The sequence below is a fragment of the Aplysia californica genome, unplaced genomic scaffold (genome assembly GCF_000002075.1).
Source record: "Aplysia californica isolate F4 #8 unplaced genomic scaffold, AplCal3.0 scaffold01425, whole genome shotgun sequence".
Classification (NCBI taxonomy): domain Eukaryota; kingdom Metazoa; phylum Mollusca; class Gastropoda; order Aplysiida; family Aplysiidae; genus Aplysia; species Aplysia californica.
Genome location: NW_004798695.1, coordinates 46070 through 62257, shown reverse-complemented (window position 1 = coordinate 62257; position 16188 = coordinate 46070). Strand labels below are relative to the sequence as shown.

General features: G+C 44.8%; 2 protein-coding genes across 2 annotated transcripts in view; one reads left to right on the top strand and one right to left on the bottom strand.

Annotated features, from left to right (window-relative positions):
* The window catches only part of LOC101857764 (pneumococcal serine-rich repeat protein), a gene marked incomplete in the record, with an annotated part of 33298 nt that extends 25265 nt beyond the window's left edge, over positions 1-8033 (top strand). Inside the window, 1 exon segment of the mRNA XM_005112813.3 lies at positions 63-8033. Coding sequence (XP_005112870.2) covers positions 63-3540 — 3478 coding nt within the window.
* A 4009-nt stretch (positions 8034-12042) lies between these two features.
* LOC101858237 (NEDD8 ultimate buster 1) overlaps positions 12043-16188 on the bottom strand; it is a gene marked incomplete in the record, with an annotated part of 27637 nt that continues 23491 nt past the window's right edge. The window contains 2 exon segments of the mRNA XM_035973567.1: positions 12043-13078; positions 15138-15336. Coding sequence (XP_035829460.1) covers positions 12912-13078; positions 15138-15336 — 366 coding nt within the window.

The following is a 16188-nucleotide window of genomic DNA, read 5'->3' as shown; positions in this document are numbered from 1 at the left end:
TCTCCCTCCCTCTCTCTCTCTCTGTTTAATGGTCTAATGTCCAGTCCCTTGTTTTCCCCTTCAGGCATGTCAGAGAAGCACACGTTTACCAAGGAGTTTTCCCTCTCCGAGTACACCAAGGAGCAGAAACGAATCCACCGGGCTGTCTTGGAAGAGCAACGTCGCCAGGGCAAGATGTTCCCCTCGCCTCTTCTCAGCAACAGTACTGCACTGCACCCGGCTGAGCCTGGCCCTGATGATGATGACGATGATGACATCTCCTCGGGCAGTGAGAGCGATAGTGACTACGACGACTACTACTTCCTGCAGCCGCTGCCGATCCGACAACGGCGTGTGCTGCTGAGGACGTCTGGGGTGAAAAAGATTGACAATGAGGAGAAGGATGAGTGTCGGGACATCCGTGTTTCACGTAACGTGTGTGGCTGTGACTGCCAGTTGTTCTGCGACCCGGCCACCTGTTCGTGCAGCGCTGCAGGCATCCAGTGCCAGGTTGACCGCCTGTCCTTCCCCTGTGGTTGCACCAAAGACGGCTGTGGCAACGCCTCTGGTAGGATTGAGTTCAACCCCATCCGAGTGCGCACACACTTCATACACACCCTCATGAGGCTGGAACTGGAGCGCAAGGACTCTGAGACATTAACCTCTGGATTGTTGACGGATGCTGACAATGGGTCTGCCTACTCCTCATCCGATGTAAGTGGGCATGTGGATGTGGTCGGAACAGGGGAGGAGGAGGAGGAGGGAGAAGTGCAGAGGGAGCAAGATGGCAGCTGCAGCAGCACCAACAACAGCAGCAGCTGCAATATTCAGCTGGACAGTCATAGCAGCCAGGGGCCTCTCAGCAATGGCAGTTGCAGCAGTAGTAGCAGCAGCGCTGACGGTAGCGGCTGCAAGCCTCCTCTTAAGGGTCGTCTCAAGAGCAAGACGGAGGAGTCGATCGACCTGAACATGTTCAACAGCAACGAGCGCGGGAGTTGTCGCGACTGCCAGAACACAGACATGTGCAACGTGATGATGCATGATGTCAAGTTCTCCATGGTCTCACAACACCAGCGTCAGCAGCAGCAGCAGCAGCAGCAACGGGTCATATCAGCAGCCATGTCAGCCCCAGCCTTTGTCAGTGCGGCGCAGCAGCTACAGCAGCAACAGCTACAGCAGCAGCAGCACCATCAGCTCAACATCCCTGGGGCCATCTCCCTGCTTCACCCGCCGGCCTCCCCTGCAGCCGTGACCCAGCAGCAGCACAGTCAGCACATGCTGCTTTTCAATGACGGAGACGAAGAAGTGTATCAGGGGGAGGCCACCAGCTCCATGTACTTTGACAATGAAGACAGTGCATACACAGACCTCTCTGACAGCGGCACCGCTCAGTCGCTGGATGCCAGACCCTTTGCCAGCCTGACCCGCGGTGGTCCACAAGGCAAGTTTCGCGTGACACCCTCCCCCCTGTTCTCCTCGGGCCTGGTGGGTACACCTTCCCCTGCCCCACCTCTGGCCACTGGTCATGCCGAGGCCTCACCAATGTCTAGTGGAAGCTCACTGCTCAACCTGAGCTGTGTCCGCAACCTTCCCGCTCCCAGTGACGGTCCAGCCCCTGTTGTGCGTATGTCTGGCCCTCAGCTCCCACTGCTGCCCCCAACACTGCAGCAGCCTCCCCCTCTGTCCCCCGGCGCACCCCCTACCACCAGCAGTCAGCCGCTGCAGGGGTCCCCGTATCTGCAGGACGGCCCCACTGCCACAGTAAGGGCCCCACTGGATGCTAGTTCAGCAAATTCGGTGCCTCAGGACGCAGGCCTTGGTGAGACTGCACGGATCTCGGCCAACAGTCTGCTCCATCCTGCCATGACCACAGACGGGTCGGCAGTGGGATTAGAAGAGGACACTCTGGCTTTCCCAAACCGCATGGCCGCTGGATATCCTCTGAAGTTTCATACTGGGGACCAGCTGGACGTTTCGCACCATGTGCCGACCTCTCCCCACAAACTGAAGGCGGCCACGTCTCAGTGCTTTCCCTCAGACAGTTTGGCCAGTGGCCATGATTACTTAGCGGGCCCAGATGGGAACAGTCGCTTTGTATCTTCGCCGTCCGCCAGCTGTTTAGAGACTCTCGGAGCCCCCACCACACCCAGCCATAGCAGCAACGGCAACGTCACCAGCTATGACTCTCTGCACACGGCCCCACTCTCCTCGTGCTGGACACAACCACTGGTCAGCCCCACCCTGGCCAACACACTGCCCCATACACTAGCCCATACTCTGCCAGAATGTTTTCGCCTAGGGAGCTCTAGCCTGTCAGCTGCTGTGGTCAGCTCCGCCACAGATGCTCAGGGATCTGCCCTCACTGTCTCTGACACTCCCAGCCGAAGTGGACAACTTTCTTCTTCCTCCCCCTCGTCATCCTCATCAGCTTCGTCAACAACGACGTATGCAACCATGACAAGCACAACCCGCGACCGCCTAGCTGCCCACTGCCCGGGGATCTCCTCTCACATGGATGGCCCACGGGATGTGGCTGCCCACACACTTACAGATGCCCCAACCACACTATCGCAGTTTGAGCTTAGTCATGAGAATGCTGTCACTTCCTCCTTTGTGGCTCCACGGGAAATGCCTGGCTATGATGGCTTCATCAACCCAACGCCGCCCAGCTCTACCGCTGCTGCATGTGCGAAGCATATTGCCTCGCAGGACGAGGGTGGCTGCCGGACGGCTGCTCACAACACTGGCCAGACATCGCTTTTGTCAGCCCAGATGGGGGTAGTGGCACCAGTGAACTCAGCTCATGTCTCCTCTTCCTCCTGCCTGCAGTTCTCCTCCGACCCGCTCACGGTCTCCTCATCCACAACATCTGCAGCAACGCCAGACACTCCCCCTGACGCTGCAGAGTCGCCCCCTTCTGGGACAGACCAGTCCACTATGGCCTGCAAGTCTGACGCAACAAATAGTGAGTCGGCCTCAACAGAGGTCAGCAAGGATCCGGTGACACAGGCCGACTCCACTGCCACCTCTGCTGACCAGCAGGAAGAAACACCCTCACTGGATGGTCTGAGCCACAGCAGCCTTGATAGTGTGTGTGCTACATCAGGGGCCAGAAGTGAGTGTTGTGCCAATGGGCCGTCTGTGACCGCCGAGGCTGTGACCAGTAGTGACTCCAGCATTGATGGGGGTGACACACGCTCCACAGGCGGGACGACGGAGCACACGGGCCTTGAGGGGAACTCTGGGAATGCTGGTGATTGTGCTGACGGTGGTGCTCATGTTGACAATGGTGCTGGGCTGCCCGATGGGAAGTGCCAGTGGGGACAGGGAGGGAACGGTGGCCAACATACTTGCCTGAGCTCGGTCTCAGCTACAGCAGACTCAGACCTGGACTTTGAAGATCACAAGAGGGAGGCAGATGGAGGCTCATACCCTTCTTCAGCCACGCAGTCATCATCTTCATCATCCCCCAGCAGCGAGGAAGACAAGGATAGAGGTTCAGTGGGTCAGAACTTTGGGGAGATCATCAAGGAATCCATTGTGGAGATGGTGTTGGTGTGAGGGGGTCACTCATGCCTTTTGTTCTTACCCTGATAATACTAGTCACACTAGGAGAGGTCAGGTGGGGGTGGGGGAAGGGAATGGCTCAGGATGTTTGGACAAGAACTGAATGTTGGGTTTTTTTTATCAGTGAAGATTGTAGATCTGATATCTGTGGGTGGAGTGTCCTTGGACAAACTGTATTGTTGGGGAGTGAGTGGGTGGCTGTGGCAGTGGGTCTGTTGCTGAGAGTGCTTTAGTGCTGTATCTTAATCTTGTCTTGTTCTCCTCATTGTAGCTTGGCTTTCATTTATGCTGTAGGCATCTGGTGTATACACACTCATGCATACATGCCAACACAGATGTAAGCCTCTGCCCATATGCTTTGCTTGTCACCAAACCCTGAACAAGACGTGTCTTAGGTGGCCTTCGGCTTTATTGTATATGTTGCCATGTGGCAGTGGTAGTAGTTGATAAAGCTGCCTCTTCCCTGCTTTGAACTGTCACAGTTGCTACTCCCGCTCGGAGTCTTGAGACTTGGTAGTAACTCAGTAAGCCCTAATCTCCTGCACAGATAAGATTATTATATATATCTGTATTCATCTTCTTGTATGTTGCATATCAGTTCATACCCTTCCTCCTCACATTGTGACAATCTTGCATAAATAAATGTAGAGCAGAACCAGCGAGTTACAATCACATACCGGTGTCCCCCTCACAAACAACCCCAGGGGGTTGTGATGTCAGTTTGGGCTCTTTGGGAGGGGGTCGTAAATTTGACAGTAGAAAAAGAAAAAAAAGTTTGCGAAGTGGATAGATTTGAGTTGGAGCATGAATGCCATTAGCTGTAACTACTGATTGTTGCCTGCACCAGTCAGAGCAATTGTGAACACGTTACTGGTTACCAGGGCTGGTCAGCAACTGTATAAAGATGTCACTGACAGAAAATGATTGAGCATTGTTGATGCAGAAGGTGGAGGTAGTAGAGTCTTGTCTCGTGACACTGTCCTTCGTGTCTAGGAGACTTTGATGTGCAATACTTGAGCTGTTTTGTATTTGTGTGTGTATGTATTTGTCAACAGGTGGAGAATCATTTTTATATAATTTTTAAGTCTTGGCAAAATGCTGGATTAACAGCCGTCTTTTCTGTTTTTTGATGATATCAGCATTTTTTTTTTTTTTAAAGTTTGAAGCAAAAGTCAATCATCTCTGGTAATTGTGAGAATGTGACTATCTATGTAAGCAAATTCAGTTCAGCTGTCATTAACAAGAAGCTCTTATTTAAGTAAGTTTTGATGCTCTGCGAAGTAGGAACGAATGTGTTCGTTATTCATACGTATACTACCAGTCTCATAACAAAAGGTTATTATTACCCCGTAGCCTGGTTTTTGTTACTGAAGCATTTCAGCGTCATGGGAGTCCCCCTTCCCTGTTGGCTTCAGTTTCTGGCTGAAATGCAAGGTATTGAGGAGTATGAGATGAGATGAGACATTTTACCCTAATGAACTCACAGACAGACTTACACTGACACAGGCATACACCTACCTCTGGGCCTCTCTCTGACATACAGATAATTCTTTGTATGACTTTTATGTTGAGTATGTTGAATCTGTACATTAATTTTATCTATCTATATATCTGACTATATATATTATTATATATATATATATAAATTCTATGATGTGAATCCATGCGTGTAGTTCTTAAGGGGTATGTGTACGTCTGGTTCCCTTGTGGGTGTACACAAGTCTGAGCCAGGGCGGTCACCCTGTTGTGGTGTTGCTGCTTGTGCCGTGTTGACGGTGTTGGCACACGGTCCCGCATTGATGACGCAATGTCCTATTTTAACGCAATATCACGGCATAATGTCCGTGTTGAAGACGCAATGTCCTTGCAGACGCAATATGGCGACTCCATGTCTTATATAGTCGACGACGCATTGTCATGTGCAAATGGGGGAATTCCTCCTCGACTTTTGTCCAACCCCCCCCCCCCCCCCCCCCCAACATCTCCTGATTCCCTCTTGGACTTTGTGGTTGTTTTTGTTGTTGTTGTTTTTTTTTTCTGCCGACACTTGCTGTACTCATGAGCTTGGATCTGACCCTCGCAATATGTTTTTCTATTTCTTTCCTGTAAATGGAACTGGTGCAAAGAGAATTCTCTGACTACTCAGCTGTATAACTCGTCCTTTCCTCCCTCCCCCACCTGCCATCTGGATTTACCATTTGTAGCAACCCCCCAGCATTTTAAGTGCTGTCTACTTGTATCCATCATGTTGAGTATCATCATTATCATATTCTTAATAATGATGAGATTGTTATAATTACTATGATTATTATTATCACTATGATTATTATTATCACTGTTATGATTATTGTAAAGCTGTTGTGTTGTGAGCTCGGTGTTGTTGTATCAGTGTAGCCATTGTCATTGACGCCGAGATGTTGCAGTGGTGTAGACACACCGTCATGGCTGCAAGCTGTACAGAGGGGGCACGTTGCGTGCATGTGCTGAGGTTATAGAGCTGTGACCAAGTTTTTCTAGGACTCTGCCATGATACAGGACATGTATCGGGGACAAGTAGTCAGGATCACTGTTCTATGGTATGATCTTGTACAAATGTAGATTTGCTTTTCCATTTCTGGTTTTTCTATGTACCATATTGTATTGTATCAAATGGCATGATATGCTCTCCCTTCCCCACTCTCTCTCCTCTCTCTGTGGCTTCCTGCTCAGTGATGGTGGCTAGGGGGGAATTGGGGTGTATGCTCACATCAGCTTTACCTGACTGGTGGACACGTACTGTTGACATCATCTCTTTGTACCGACCCCCTCCATACGTAACCGCCACATCCCCCTCCCTTCTCCCCAAACTGATGCTTTGTTCTGCTTTTCCTCCTCTCCCATGCCCCTTCCTCCTCTCCCAATCCCCATCTTGTGCAAAGTTCCCTTTACTGTTGTTTTAAGATTTATGATCGGTTTTATTAACCTCTTTAAGAACAAATCCTGTATTAAGTGACCAAGGATATGGCTCCGCTTTTGGTGTATTTTTTTTTGGTCCCAAAGAACATGGCGGAGGTGAGTGCTTTCTATGATGTTGTTATTGAAGTGGGGCTTTTTGAGTGTCGAGAACTCAGTCAGGAGGAGGAGACCAAGGTGGTTGTGGTGGGAGAGGGACTAGGGTGAAGAAAGCCGGCCCCACACGTTAAAGATTTGTTCTGCAAGGATGCACGTGCTTGAGGAGGAGCTGGTAGTACATGATTTACCAGTGTCCGACAGCCGTATCAATGACCTCTACTCAATTTTGTCCCCCCTTTATAGTCTTCTCCCTCCCAACCCCCACTTTTGTTTTGCCCTATCCACATCGTTTTACTCCATGCTTAAATCATTTTTGTCTGTGATACGAACTACATTTTTGTTTGGTTTTACTTCAGCACTAGTGTGACTTTGTTTTTAATCGTTATCATTTTTAATTTAACGACTTGGATGGCATTTGCTTTTTTTATATTGATTATAAAAAAAAAGCGAGATTAAGACATGTTGATGTACTCCCACACCATTCACTCACCCATAAACACACGACCCGGCACAGACTAGAGAAAGAAGCAGCTGTGGTTTCATCCATAGGATGATGGTTTCCTTAGTCTGTTTCTGTACCACTAGTGTTTAGGCTTAGGCTGTTGGTTTGTTGTTGTTGGTCAAGTGTGTTTGTGTTGGCTGTATGCTCTAGTTGTTTATATGTGTATGTGTGTGTGTAGACTGTTTGTTGTGCGTCTCCGCCTACGTGGGCTGGTTGTTTTTGTTACTCATTTTTTGGTCTGTGTATGTAGGCTGTCTGTTATCTTTTGTTTGCATCAGTTACGGTACTTAATGTTATTGTTGGTCTTTGTGTGCATTGGTTGGTTGTTTGTTGCTCTTGACGAATGTGTGTGTTGGCTTTCCTTTTGTTAATTTTTAGTCTGACATTTGTATTTTTTTGGTACTCTGTTTTCCTTTTGTAAATTGTTGTTCTGCCAGTGTCACACAAACGTGATAGTACTCATTTTGTAGCGAAAGATTGTTCTTCATTCAAACAAACACACACAAAATACAGTTAAGTACAATTTCTCTCAATACACTCACTCCCTCATTAATTCGGTTGCTAGTAGTATTGCGGTCAGGGTGTTGGTCTTGTCAGTGTTTCTGTGGTTGGCTTGGCAGTACCTGACGTGTATTGCCCTTTGTACGTGAACTCTAAGATGATGAGGACTATTTATTTCCCCGCGACATCTCTAGTAGCTGTGTCACGGGAGGAAAGGACCAAGTGGCGCATGGCGGGCGATGTGCCAGGTGCTGTGTGTCCCCAGGTTCTGTCGTCTCCTCCCTACTGTCTCATGATGCTCTAACTTTTGCTGCTTTTATTGTTTTCAGAATTCACAGTTTCTGTGAGCCAGCAGTCTTCAATATTTTAGCTGTTTTTGTTGTGACTTTTTGTGAAATCTAGAACTATCTAAGTAAAAAGCGAAAAAAATGTACCCTTATTGTTGAGTCATTTTTTCCTTCCTGGTTTACTGGTGTGATTTTATGGTGTGTTTAGCAGGTTTGAAGGTCACATGTGGTAAGACACATGAAGCAAGTTTCAAGATGGAGGATACTGGAGATTTTTCTTTGGTCTCTTTGTTTCACCAATTGCTGAAAAAAATTTGGCAAACAATTACCTTTGGTCAGATTATCGAACCCTACAGTTCTGTTTTGCTGGAAAACAAAGAGCATTATTACACTATAGCTCAGTACCTCTCCAGAAATTTTTATCAGCATTAAAAAAACCCCTTTATAGATGAGATATCCTCATTTGTTGACCACTCTTTATTTTGTTGGAAATGTTTTCTGTTTAGATAAAGTATAGAGCCTCCAGTCCATCAAACCAAATACCAACTGACGAGAAATCGGTTGTTCAAATAGAGCATCAGTTTTAACCTTAGCTCAGTGAAAAATTTGTTAAGATGTGTCCGTCAAAGCGACACAACCTCTCCTGACAAAAGACGGTTTTGTCGCAAATGAGAGTTCTGGTTATAGAAAGTTCCTATACTTGTAGGCGTTTTGGATTGTTGATAATGGTTTGTAATGGGTTGAATGCATTGCCCAAAAGTTGAAATAATAAATCTGAAATCTGAACTGGTAGTGTGTTATTTGTAGAGAGAGATAGACACAGGGTGGTATTGTAATGTGTTTCGATGTGGTGAAAATAGGCGCTTGTCAATTTTTGGGCATATTGAGTTATTGATATAGTCTAAAAGCTTGTTCATTTGTCTTTCTTTTGGTGAGAAGAAATGCCCATTCATCTTGAAAAGAAGTCAAGATATCTGCGATTGAAGGAGGTGGGGGTCACCTGGTTTCAGAGGTAAAATTAGCAAGCGAATGGCCGCCAAAGTTTGGTGACTTCCAAAGCTTTAGAGTCTTTGGAAACATAAATGTACATTTTTGTGCCTTTGATCGTCTTTCCGCATAATGGACACAGAAATGTGTTTTTAAATTGACATAAATGGTGTACAGTCCAAAACAGAAAAGTTGATTAAAATTGTTTAACAGGCGGAAAAGTATGGTTTTCTTCGATTTCACTTTTTTTAAGGAGCGCCTGATGTCACCACAATGCTTCACATATTTTTCAGTCTGTTAGGCTTCTTCTTTTCCCAAATGCCAGATTCGAAACGAACATCAGTGATCATGGCCCTCCACTCACTCATTTCTCTGCTCGGATGCTCTGAAAAATCCTCTATATTGTCCTAGTCTTTTTCTGTGAAGGGGTCATGGACAGTGAAAGATTTTGTTGGTATGTTAGTGTGACAGCACCTATGAAATGGTAGCTTGCACGGTTTGCTTACTGAGAAGCTGAGAATGTTTTCGAGTGATCTAGGGTTTGCTAGGGCTATATAAATTGGAAAGGAGTTAAAGAATGCTGTAGAGCATGGACAATATATATGCGGTTATTATTAACGATCATTTAGTGATCGGGAAGAAGTCATAAGTGTACTACAGACATAAGATTACTGTTGAAGTTGAAGGAGTGGAAAGAAGTAGAACTTACACCGTCACTGACAGTGGTATGACTGAAACAAAGACAGATACCAAGAACATGACAGTGATTGACTGAGACTGAGACACTGACACATTCGACGAGTTGATGTCTTTGGGGGAGTGGAAGCAAAGGTCAACTCATCCGAATTTCAAATTAGTCGTTTGGATCTCTAAAGACGAAGAGGTGCTGAGACCCGAGAAAAGATAACTCCGGCAAGTTCACAAGCAGAATCGACTGTATAAAGGTAGATGAAGACAGAGGTAAGGCCTGTAGACAGAGCCATAAGGCATCCCCTCTCCTTTCACAATCTGAAGAAATTTGTACCCTTTGTTAAAAAAATCCCCAAAACTTACAGGACCAAATTGTGTTGATAATACTGATACACAAATACAGTGGAAACCATATATAACAGGCCCGGTAATAACAGGGATCCGGTAATAACGGATTTTTTAAATCCCCGTTTTTTTCTACTCTTTGTCTCTATTAAAAGTTATCGGCAATACATGTAACTGGGCCTCCTCGGAGCCCAACCAGTTATAACAGGGACAAAGGCTCGTTAACAATGTGTCAAAAGTAAGAGAGAGAGAGACAGAGAGAGAGAGAGGACGACCGGTCGGCCTAGATCTAAGCCTACTTCTTTCATTATGGTCACCAACGATATCAAGCGCAAGAGAAAATGACTTTCAATAGACAAAAAATGCGAAATAATCCAGACTGTTGACAAAAAGCAAGCTCAACAGGCAGAGATTTGTCGTCAGTTCGACATTCCACAAGGGTCAATTCCCACCATTACAAGGATAGAGAGAAGACAGTGGAAGCATACTCCAATGAAAAGTTTGCTCTGGATCGAAAGAAGATGAGACTACCCGATGCCTATGCTGTGGTCCAAGCTCTTCTGATGTTGGTGCTAAAACTAAAACTCCTGTTCGTGGGTACTTGTGGCTAGGGAAACTACCCATGAATAAGTAGCCTACTGCTAGATTAGTCCACAAATGCTCACTTTCCTTGCATTTCGGATTTAACAGAGATCGGATATAACAGGACTTTTTCTCTACTCCCACCATTCCTGTTATATCAGGTTTCCACTGTACTAAACTACTCTTAGTCAGAGAGTGATACTCGGATAAAAAACAATTTTTTTTTTGTTGGTAAGTGTTATACAACCCTCGCAACTGCATAAGGTCATCATATGAGTGTGCGGGACACATTCAACATTTTCAGTTGGTAGGAAATTTAAAATTTTGCCCGCGTCCAAAGCCTACCCTTATCGATTTTGGACCATCAAGGGATCTAAAGGCCCGGTTACACGTAACGATAAATTGTACAAAAACTGGACGATCTAGCGATCATACGATAAATCGTCAGGGGCAACCACAAAATTTGGACAATTGAATGATGGTTTGGAGACTCGGTCGAGAAATCAAACGCTGCTTGGTATTTTTCATGCGATCATGGTCAGATTGGGGGAAGACGCGCTGTGACGTAGATTCACTTTGAAGTTTGCCGCCGCGCAGAACTAAACTCATGGCTCAAAATGTTTTAAATAATTATCGTAGGTAAAAACTGATTTCATATTCGGAATCAGTCTCTCAAAGTAAGCAAACTTGCTCGCAGAGAACCTGATTTGGAGCGTTATTATATATATATTTGAACAATTTCATTATTTAGTTGATCGTCAAGGGTGATGCTGTGCATCAAGGTCACTTGGTGCGTTGCACATCTGCACTCAAGTCATAGTTTCCGGTTCTACACACAACACGGTAGGCCTACAGTATGGCCACCCTTTTCTAAAGACACTGTTCTGCTAAATTAAAATGTACAGGGGGGGGGGGCTCTGGTGATCTAGAGGTGCAGTGTTCACCTTTAGAGCTCGAAACCTTCACAGAGAGAGCAGGCAAACTGCCATCATCGCAAAAAGAGACACGCCGGCTTTATGACGAAGAATCTCCTCAATCGATAGAAAACTGGACGATAGATTGGAACGTGTAAAAAGACAACACATTTCGATAAAACGGACTGTTCTCTCGTACGACGAATCTGATACTATTTGTCGTTGCGTGTAACAGGGGCTTTAAACTTGCCCAACTTGAACACGGGACTCTGAGACTTTTCGCCCTTGTCCCAGAATGCAGGGTGTAGATCTTTCCTACCATAAGATCAAGGGTGTGGCTGAAAGACAGCAGTAAGAAGGAGCCTAGGAGTAGCAGTAGAAAGGCCGCAAACAGAGTCAGGAGTTCAGAGGAGGCGGCAAAGGGGGTGAGAGGGTGGGGGCAGAATGTGAAGACAAGCAGACAACACAACATTGTTAAAGAGCAGGAAAAGAAATGAAAGAAGAAAATTTTAGGGAAGAAAATTTATATCGCTATCCGGATTCGAAAACGGGACCTATTGAATGAGAGGCAAACACCTTAACGTCTAGACCATGAGAGCCCCCTAACAAACTTTGATTCAACAAAACTCGGTTTTAACAAAAGGTGGTGGTTTTCCCATCTTTTTAATTCATCAAAATCAACACAATAACTAGGATTCAACTGACATAAATGAGTCAACTCGGATTCAAAGAAGCCATTTGCTGGGCAAACAGTCCTTGCTGATATGTGGCTTTATGCATTTTTCTCCCGGAACAAGGCTAATATATTCCATTCCAGTGGACAATTGATTACACAGGCACAATGAATAGATCGTTACATGCTTAACCCAGCTCATTGTGCCCTTCTTATATGACCAATCACAAGCTGACCCACTCGTAAACAAGGCATATTGTGTTTTAGCATGTGGCGGAGTCAGGAGAGGTCAGATGGGGGTCAGCACATGTCAACCGTAACTATGTGCGTCTAGGGAGAGGTGGGTGTAGGGTGGGCGTAGACACAAGCATTCTGTGTGTGGAATGTCAGCAGAGATGCAGATGCATCACAAACAATCATATCCCCCACCGGCTACTGAACAATGATAGGCTGGCTCAAAGAACTATGTACTGAATTGCAGGCTAAGCTGTGGAACCAAGCACTGCCATAAAAGCTAGAACCTATACTGCAACGCAAATTGTAGCACACATTGCTATTCAAACACTAAGAAGAGTCAATGAAATTGAATGTTTGGCCTCGCGACTTCATTATGTACGATGTTTCACTGTACCATAACAAACAAGCCAAAGCCCACAAGATTAAAGATCTGCACCCAACACGTGAAACATAAAAGTTTATTTTCTTTATTAATCTCTTTCAACTCTAAGCTCTAATTATAACTGATACCTTTACACCAGAGAGTCCTACACCGATCAGTATAATATGCTCCCTCAGACTTCATTGATTTCTCGATTTGTTCCCTTGGCTTAGGTCTAGACAGCCACACTGTCCAGCAAACCCTGGTAGACACCGAGAGCCTCACGTTCCTCGGTCAAGGTCAGGTCCAGATGGTCATTCTCGTCCCTATTGATGTCTTGCACCAGGGAGTCCAACTCCTCCTTCTCTTTCCTCAGTCGCTCCTTCTTCTCCTCCGGTGTCTCTGAGGAGGAAAGGTACAGTCAAAGCTGGTCTAACGCTATACGATAATCACCAGTACAAATGGCTGATTTTCATTTTCTCCCTTGCATATTTTTTTTTACTGTAAAATGGCACTGTATAAGACCTCCACTTATCTAAGACAACTACATTTCTCTTCGACAATGGGTGGCTGTCTATGACAGTTTCAACTTTATTTCAGATTGAAGCTCAATTTCTTACAACTCTGAGTGCAGACCACCAATATTACACATGCTGTACATCTCCATAATTGTTGTTGTAGTGATCGGAGCAAACATTGACACTGCTGAATTTTGACTTATCATATAAAATAATTAAAGCTTTTTTCAATAAGTAGATAAAATAGATCAATCTTTATTGTCCAGACGCTGGCACATTGAATATTGGTTTGGTCTTTCACTTCACCACACACACACACACATTCTCTCCGACACCCTCCCTTTCACAAAAATGCTACACAGATAACATACCAGTTTATACTTGCTCTCACGAAAAGACCCACAGGCATACACACATGAAATACGATTTAAATGAACAATTATACACAATAATAACGTTTAAGCAGATACATTATCAGTGTTCTGATAGTATTCCAATAGTATTCTAATAATAACAGTACAGGCAGTTAAAAGTTGTCAAAATATGTAGTGGAAACCATATATAAAAGGCCCGGTTATAACAGGGATCCGGTAATAACAGGGATTTTTTTAAATCCCTGTTTTTTCTTACTCTTTGTCTCTATTAAAAGTTATCGGCAATAACACTACAGGGCCTCATCGGAGCCCAATCAGTTATAGCAGGGACAAAGGCTCATAAACAATGTGTAAAAAGTTAGAGAGAGAGAGAGAGAGTGAGTGAGTGTAACGTAGTGATGGAGCAAGCCCACACAAGCCACACCACTGCAAGCACACGCAGCGAGTGAAGCGAGAAAGGGCTGGGGTGTGTTGCAGACTTCGATCTAATCTAAGCCTAGCTACATGCACGCCTAATGAGTCATGCTCAGGCCTGCCACATGGCTTCGACAGAGCTGCGGTGTGCTGTTCGTGGGTACTTGTGGCAAGGGAAACTACCCAAGATTAATACAGCTGGATAAGTCCACAAAAGCTTACTTCCCTTACATTTCTGATTTAATAGGGATCTGATATAACAGTACTTTTTCTCTGGTCCCACCATCCCTGTTATAATATATACCAGGTTTCCACTGTATAGTACAAGATTATAAAGTGTAGACAGCAGGATGTTTAATGGATTATGGTAAATCTTTGGTTAAAGTAGAAGCATAGACTGTCTTTTTCTTCATGACATATTATAGACTGTCAAACACTGAAGATAGATTGACAGAGCTAAACAGAGACCGTTACTTCTTCATTGCTACAGTTGCTTTCAGGTCTTAAATAGCATTTATCATTCTATCTCGTCCAGAAACAAGCTCTGAGCTGTACAATCATTTAAAGTAGGCAATGCAGATATTTAAAAGTAAAAAAATATTTAAAAATTCGCTGAGGTGAAAAAGACAAGACGGTACGCATGATCTAAAAAGACTTGTTTTAAAATGCTGGAAAAAAAACCTCTCAGTATTTTCTATGTCTCTCCATTTTTGTGGGAGGGTTTTCCATGTTTTAGGGTCAGTAAACGGTAAAGATCTTTCACCAAAATGACTAGGATTTCAGCTTGGAACTTCTTTTTTTAAGCAGTGTCAGTTGATGACCACAGCTGTCTGGATCGAACGTGCTGGGTCAGCAATTCTTTTAAATATGGCGGTGCATTATTATTGACACTGACTGTCATTATTATTACTAGACACCCAGATTAACAAAGACAAAAACGCTGTCAGAATATAAGTATACTCTGGCATGCATATAGCAAAAGACGCATAGAGCGAACAGATTTCCCAAGTCCTGAATTTTTTCTAATTCTTACATTAATGTTTTTTGTACCGTACTTAAAACACACAGATAGTGAAATTCGTACAGCACGAAGAGATTTCTGATTTGTGCTAACTACACCATGTGCAGTCTAGACTGTACATGTACAAGCTTTACCTGTGGAGCAGGAAGAAGACGAAGAGGTGGACGAAGAATTTGAAGTTGACGACCCAGAGGAGACTGCACTGTGTGCTGTGGTTGATGCAGCCAGAGAGCCAGCACGCTCCAACATCAGATTTATTGTACGGAGAAGGTCGCCGTTGGAGTTCTCCAGAGCTTGTCGTGCCATCTCAAGAGGAAAGCCCATGGCAACCACCTGCACACAGACAATCTTTATTTGTGAAATGTGCTGATAAAATGAGTCTCTTCTCGCAATGAGAGAAAGATTGGAGATATCATCTAAAAATTGACACAGAGGAGTTGGATTCGTAGATTTGCAGCTCATAGCACTTTATCACTTTCTTCAATTTATCATGTCTCTTATCAGTTCTTACTAGGCTAATAAATTGTATAAAACTCAACCTATAAATTTGACACGTCTATGTCCATAAGGCTAAAATCTGAGAAGAAACTCATTTTGTCAGCATGGTTTACATTTGTCATTGGGCTAATAAGAAGCATATCGGCACAGAGAGTTGATGATGGAAAGCTGGACAAAAGTCTCCATAACATGAGTTTGAAATCACTTTCAACACACAAAGGTCACCTCTGAAGTGCTACTCTATACAAACCAACCTTTTGTAATTTTACCTGCTGATTTCTTCCAACATGATAAATTTACTTTTTCCTCAGAGCTTTCATTTCTATGTGTAAGTGTCAATATCTTGAAGGCTGTAGCTGTTTTGGAAATCAAATAAGACTTACAGATAAGTCTTCTGACACATGATTAAAAACAGTGGAACGTTTGTGCAAAGGTGTGATGTTTGGACACAATTGAGACGGACTTTGTTCAGTATTGTACACCTGACAGTTGTCAGCATGACCTATGATATGCTGTAAAACCATCCCAGTGACTGTGTAACAGGATTTCTGGCATGCTGTAAGTTGACCCCATAATGCGGCTTGCAGTAGTAAAAGTGTTAAGAGCATCTGAACAATGGAATGAACGGAGAACCATCATTGCCGATGTCTGCCGCAGATCTGGCACTTGGTGGTGATGATAGCCTCT